At 42.9% G+C, this 7,141-nt stretch overlaps 1 protein-coding gene across 3 annotated transcripts in view; it reads left to right on the top strand.

Annotated features, from left to right (window-relative positions):
* The window catches only part of LOC122071091 (probable ubiquitin-like-specific protease 2B), a 95,338-nt gene extending 88,951 nt beyond the window's left edge, over positions 1-6,387 (top strand). For all 3 annotated transcript variants that reach the window (XM_042635368.1, XM_042635366.1, XM_042635369.1), the window contains one exon: positions 5,002-6,387. In XM_042635368.1, coding sequence (XP_042491302.1) covers positions 5,002-5,850 — 849 coding nt within the window. In that variant the 3' untranslated portion in view covers positions 5,851-6,387. The remainder of the gene's footprint in view (positions 1-5,001) is intronic.
* Positions 6,388-7,141: the final 754 nt, after the last annotated feature.

Raw genomic sequence — 7,141 nt, 5'->3', positions numbered from 1 at the left:
CCCCCCCCTTTTTTTTTTTTACTGTAAGAGCTGGGAAACATATGATATCAACCAAGAAATTGAAAGTTCTCCATCAATCTTACATTCTATACTTTAATCTTACACAACCAAAATCATCTACCTAAGGAAAGGTTCTCGGAGCAAAAACGTAAACCCCCATTTTCCCTAAATATAAATTTTTTTTGTACAATGTACTTGTAAATATAGTAGAATGATTTTGATTTTTATCATTTGTTTTGCATCATCTGCTTTGTGTTTTGTTTGTTTTAATCATGTATTTTCCATTTTTTGTTAGTAACTTATATATGTAGTAATAGTACAACTTCAGTCAACGTACACTAGCAAACTTGGGCCAACAACACAAGTATCATTTTAGGTTTTTTTTTTTTTTTTTTTTGAAACTAATTCTTTGAATAGGTTAGAAACGTCAAAAATAGGATGTACACCTATGTAGAACCTTGCTTGAGGTTGATTTGTAGCACAGCAGAATATACTCTCAATCAGTCTTCAAATAGTATTAGAACACCAGTGTTTGATTTGAAACAGAACTGATTTGTGTACCTGAAGTTTCAGAACCAGGAAAACAGTTAAGATTGAAGAAGAAGAAGGATACGACTTGGATCTGTCACCCAAGCCTCGACCAGCTCCCACCAGTCAACCCAGCTTCAAACTAGGTAGTGTACTGCCTCTCACAATATCACCTGTTTCTCACAGAACATTGCAGCTAGGCAACACAGCATATGGGGTTCAAAATCGTGGCTGGGGCTATGCCCTTCTCTTTATTTATCATAACAGAAACAAGAAAAATAGGAAACACCCATGTGTAGAAGAGGGGAGTCCTTACAACCTATGTTTCACTCAAAAATAGTAACATTCTAGAATAACAAAATAGAAATTACTATAAAATAGGAACAAACAACTAGGTAGTAACTAACCACTGCATGATAAAGTAGCATCACTAGTTACATGTTACCCTTTTTCCTTTCTTAATTAGGTTCGGATATTCTCTATTTTGAAGTCGTTTAGTAAAGAGAGTAACATTGAGAAAAGTGACAATGCATCGAAAGCAATGCTACCAAACAGTTAGGCTCCGCTTCGGTCCACCTGAGCTGACCATGGCTGGACTCTTCGCCTTAGCAGACCATGGCCTTCCCCTGCCTTGACCCCACCTCCTCTGTGAACTCTCACTTCAATCGAGCATCCTCCTCCCCTGCTGAGAGCCTCCATCTCCATTTTGTTCCTCCGGTCAATCTTAGAGACGACCGCGTTGCTGTCTATCCTAAAGGCCTCCTTGATTCCAAGGCTTCCCAGTGGAGTAACTCCCTTGTTGGTCATTTCCTGGGCAAGCGACCCCCTTTCCACATTGTAAAGCTCTCTCTCTCTCTCTCTCTCTCTCTCTCTCTTGAAGCAATAGCTACCTTCGGGAACGATCGATACTTTCCTTTTGGACCACAGGTTTTTCCTGTTTCGCTTCTCTGATAAGCAGGACCGCTTAAGGTGCCTGGAAGGTGCTCCCTGGCTCGTTGGACAATCCCCAATTTTCCTTGGTCCCTGGCATCGCCATATGCTCATGAATCAAGTGGACTTCTCCACAATTCCCATATGGGTCTCCCTCCATGGGCTCCCACTGCACTTTTGGTGCTCTGATCGGTTAAGTGCGATTGGTTCTGAGTTGGGTACCCCCCTTTATTCCGATGCTTGCACTAATCAGAAGGATCGCCTTGCTTTTGCGAGGATGTGTGTTGAAGTTTTGGCTACTGACGCACTCCCTTCTTCCATATCCATCCAGGATAGGGATGACTTTTCATTCCAACAGACTATCCTCTACGATTGGAAGCCACCACAATGGCTTAGCTGCAAATTATTTGGCCATGACTCAAGCTCCTGCCCTCTAAGGCCTCCCCCGACTGATCCTTTGGGAGCCCTGTATACTTCCGCCATCGGTTCCATCCGCCACTGAGATCAGTCGAGAATGATGAAACCTAGCTCTCGTCCTCTCCGGCCGCCGGCAAGAGGAAGAGGGAGAACTGGAAGAAGAAACTCTCAGAGAACCACCGCCAACTGCTAGGTTGCTGCGACTGCCAAAAATCCTCAGAGCCTCAAAGATCCTTTGCTTGCTGTGTAAAACCGGTTTGCTATGCTGGAAAAGTTGACTGACAACCTCGAAGTCCCATCTCACCTTGTCGGTAATGGTGACGGCGATGTCCAGGTTCCTCCCATCACAAGCCATACTTTGAAAGGTACGGTTGGAAGTTCTGACGACTCTTCCTCTTCTGACGAAGCCTTATCGGACTCTCCTAGCTTTGCAGACGAGGAGAGCTCCTTGGGCTCCGATGGTGACCTATCGACTGAGGAGTCTTCCACTTTCATGCCCTCTTCTCCGTCTTAGACAGTGTCCCTTGCTCCAACTCGATGCTGAGATTTTTTTACCCTATTATAAACACACGTGCCCATGCTAGCACATCTCGCACGCCTCGGTGCTGGATGGGGGCCTCGATCAAAATGGGCCTCACCCATTGGTCACTTCCCCTATTTCTAAGCCCACTAAGCCATCTTCAGCCCACTGCAGGTGGTCATCGAGGATCCAAGTTAATGGGGGGTAACATGCTATTGGTAACCCCTTGCAGGTTGGTAACAGTGTGCTGAGAGACATGTAGACTAGGCAAGGGGCCTAGAGTCTGGGTATAGGCATCTGAAGGGGCATAGGGGTTCACTGATCAAACCAGAGGCGAGGCAGTCTTGATTGCTAAGGGGGGAGAGCTATTCCTAACGCCGTCGAAGGCGGAATCTTGAATGGCAAGGGAGGTCTTGAAGAGACCAGGGGGGATTGGCAGGGGGGCAATGGTAGCTAACAAATGGCAGGCCATCGAGGCCCCAAGAAGATCAGAGGTGGGCAAACTGGAGCTGACTCCTACAATGGCCGGAGCAGTTGTGGATTATGAGGCTGGCTGGACAAGTTTGATCACAGGCGTGGCCAGCAAGGGGCAAAAGAAGGCAAGCTAAAGCTGACCCCTTCAGAGGCGGTTGTAGACGTGGCTAAAATGGATGGATTGCCGAGGTTGATCACAGGCGAGGCAAAATAACATAGGTTATAGTGCAGGCGCCCAGCAGATAGTGGAAAGTCTGCATGAGGTCAAGTCGAGGGGCAGGGGGAGCCAACGAGGACTGACGAGAGGTGGTGGCTAGAGTGCAAGGGAGGGGAGCAAGGGGAAGGTGTGTGGTGAGGATGCAGGTGCAGGCATTATTAAGGTTATTTGGAAGATTGTGACCAAGAAGAAAAGTATATGGGTTGATTGGATATACTCAGGTTTGCTGCGTTATGACCCTATCTGGACAGCCTCGGCCTTGTCTGTTGCATCTTGGGTCTTGCACAAGATCCTGTCCCTTTGATCCACTGCCCTCGTTTTTACCACTCAGGTAGTTGATGGCTCTTCCACCTCTCTTTGGCTGGACCATTGGCATCCCATGGGTATTCTTCATCACTCTGTAAGTTCTAGAGACATTTATAGTTCGGGTTTTACAAAATATCCCAAAGTGGCTGACATTATTAGGTCCAGTTCCTAGCACCCTCCAATCTCTGCCTCTCCTCATATCAATATTATTTGGAATTCCTTGCCTCTAATTGGTTCTAGTAATCATGGTTCAGGTGACAAAATGCTCTGAGCGCCCATTGCATCCAAAATTTTCTCCTCTAAATCTGCTTTGGATTTTGTTAGATCCAAAGGTCCTCTATCTGGTTGGCGGAAACTTGTTTGGTTCAAGTATCATTTCCCTTACCATTGTTTCAATGTTAGGCATGCCTTCACCAACTTTCTTCCTACGTAGGCCGTCCTCATACATCGTCAAATTCCTATCTCGCCTCTTTGTTGCCTCTGCTAGAATGAAGCAAAAGATTTTGATTACATATTTTTTCTTGCTCCGTCTCCTCTATCTAGAAAGGGGTTCTAGTGAAATGTTGGTCAAGGCGAAGAAGATTTCTCCCCTTCCAGAGGGAATGGATATGGATTGATATGACTTATGAGGGCACTTCTATTTGTGATGTTGTAAGCTAGCTCGCTTTTAGTGCTACTTTCAATCAGATTTGGATGGAGCGCAATCTTAGGAAGTGGAACTCCAACTCTCGACCTCTTCATCAGCTTTGGGACTCCATCTCCTTTGATATAAAGTTCAAGCTTTCTAGTGTAGCTTCTTCTTGTGCCGAGTCCTCAAGGAACATGCAGATTGTTGTTTCCCGGGGTCTCTTTTTCTCTTGTTTAGATCCCTTCCTTTGGGCTGGTCTTTGTTTGTTTTCTCCACTCTTTGGGGTTTCTATATCTCCTTTGGTAATGAATTTTTTATTCACCCAAAAGGAAAAAAAAACATATGCAGTGTATCCATCATGTTTAATTTGTAAAAAATATTGAGTTTTATACGTGGAAACTATATAATTTATATAGAATATGTATATATGTTTAGTTATTTTCTAACTTGAGCTTTACCCCAGCATAAGCATGAATTTGAATTTTCCTACCCTTTACTTTTAATAAAATATTTGATACCTGATCCAATATTCAAATATTTTAACAGCTATGGTTACGGACAGCACCATGTTGGATGTATGTTGTAGACTGCTTATTAGAGATGATTAACTGTGTGAATACTTAAACGAGGGAGCCTGTAATAGATTCTGAATTGGAATGAAAACCATGTTAAAGTTCAGAAGTCAGAATAGCCGTTGACATGACTGGAGTATATCTAGACCAAATCTAGTTGTAGTTTTACTAATTCCTTTTCATATCACTCATATATCCTGTCATGTTCTTTGTACAAGCCTTCTAATTTTCTATGGCAAATTAGATTACTGGGCTACTTGTACAGAACTTTTTACAATATAAAGAGGGGTCTTCTTTCACTAAAATTTGTCAAGGTAGATCCCAGAATATTTGTGTAATATTTTGATGCTCATGGGAAATCATCTCGTCTGAATTGTTACTTTTTCTTCCCCCTACGGTTTGGTAACAGGAAGATTCAGAAACTGGCGAGCAGTATGTATACTCTTCATCAGCAGATTGTCAGGCACTGGCTGGATTAACAAGGGAAGTTTGTAGATCTTCATTTTTCTCCAAAGACGATGAACCTTTTGAGTCACTTTTGAACCTAAGAATCTCCACGCGACTGGAGGAACACAGGAAGGGAGGTTCATCAAGTAACACATCAGGTTGTGGATCACCCAGTTCATCAGAAAAAGGGGCCGATGAGGATTTAGAAGGCCCAAATCAACACAATTCCTTGAAGCTCAGGGCAGTATCTCCACAAAAAATTGGATGTATCACTGAATGCCCTGCTTCTCTTTCCAGAAGAAATTTAGAAAGCCATGTTGTTGAAGATTCACAAGAGGTGGATGGTGGGGAATTAGAAAGCTATGTTGTTGAAGATTCACAAGAGGTGGATGATGGGAATTTAGAAAGCCATGTTGTTGAAGATTCACAAGAGGTGGATGGTGGGAAATTAGGAAGCTATGTTGTTGAAGATTCACAAGAGGTGGATGGTGGGAAATTAGAAAGCTATGTTGTTGAAGATTCACAAGAGGTCGATGATGGGAATTTAGAAAGCCATATTGTTGAAGATTCACTGGAGGTGGACAGACTGGCTGATAGCAAAGAGCATGGTGATCCTCTTTCGTGCTTCCCTGAAAATGCTACTGCCTCATCCCATCAACATGCTGACTTCACAAAAGACATTGAGGTTGAAATCAGTGATTTGCAATTTAGCATTGATGTTGTGCCGGAACCGTTAAAACAGCCAGCTGCAAAACGTCCAAGGCTCACATCTTCTTTCTCGAAGGAATTTGAGAAACAAGAAGCTCATTGAAGGATAGACATTTGACTCTATTACCAGAAATAAGCATTGACTCGAGTTGTGTTGCCTGGCTTATCGTTTGGGATTTTGCATCTTAGATGGGAGCTTTTGTTTTGTGAATATATGCTGAGCTGCTTCTCTACATTGACTGGGTTGGGGTTTGGGGAGTTGATCGAGGAACCAGTAGATTGAAAATGGGTGATGGATTCACCAGGTCCTTTCCTGATGTTGTTTCTTGTAAAAAAAAGTATCTCATGTAGCGCTCCTGAAAGTTTGTGTAAATATTTCATGGGAAAGGGTTCTTTAGCATGGCTCCCGTGCCTGCTCAAGGCCCAATCAGTTCCCCATTTTGGTTCAATCTATGGAGGCAAGGAAGTTATTTTATTGGAAAAAGGTAGGGGAGAGAGAGAGAGAGAGAGAGAGAGAGAGAGAGAGAGAGAGAGAGAGAGAGAGAGAGAAGGGTGCAGGCGCTGGAGTCGCACTGCATTTTACAGTATAGTTTATATAACTCCGGCCTCTTGATATTCCCTCTTATATCAGGTTTTTTCTGCACAAGTGTTTTGTGGGCTGGCCAACGCTTTTAAGAGAAATTGAATTACTGAAGTCATCCCTTGTTGAACCTAATGGTAGCAAGCTGTTTGGATCAGTTCCACCCTTCATAACATACCATTCTGTCCTGCGTCATTTGCTTGAAAGCCTAAAATGAGGATCCGGCTCCTCTCCAATTGGCATGTCGCCCCCAATTAACAATCCAACGGCTGGGAGAACTTGGACACACATCTCAATATATGGGTGCTCATCTCAGTACCACCCAGCTAGCTGATGGATGACTAATTGGGTGGCCCAATAATTGGAGAGGATCTTTTTCCTTGAAATTGGATATTTTGGATGGATTCTTTATTGAACAAATGAGCAAAATTGCTTGTATTGAGAATGTTCAGGAAATTCAATATTGTCTATAACCAGGTACTGGCTGAGCTTATGGTGTTGAATCACAAATGGTCTCGAATTGGTCCAGATCCCAAGTATGGATCCCAAGTATGGAGACTCTTGCAACCATCTTTTGCAAGATTCCTAAGGTTATGTTTAGTTACAAGGGGACTCAAAGGGAAGGGAAATAAAATTTTCATACTTAAAAAAGAAATATATGTAATCATTACCCCATGTGACTATATCATTACTTCAAGTCATTCCATATTAGGTTATAAAATTTCACTTTACTTTACATCCAAAACCCTTTGCTATAATATATAAAATAAAAATTACATGTAAAATGTATCATTACCCAATATAGTCAAAAAAA

The sequence above is a fragment of the Macadamia integrifolia genome, unplaced genomic scaffold (genome assembly GCF_013358625.1).
Source record: "Macadamia integrifolia cultivar HAES 741 unplaced genomic scaffold, SCU_Mint_v3 scaffold_189A, whole genome shotgun sequence".
Classification (NCBI taxonomy): Eukaryota; Viridiplantae; Streptophyta; class Magnoliopsida; order Proteales; family Proteaceae; genus Macadamia; species Macadamia integrifolia.
The sequence above is the reverse complement of the archived record's forward strand: the minus strand, read 5'-3'. Positions and strand labels throughout refer to the sequence as shown.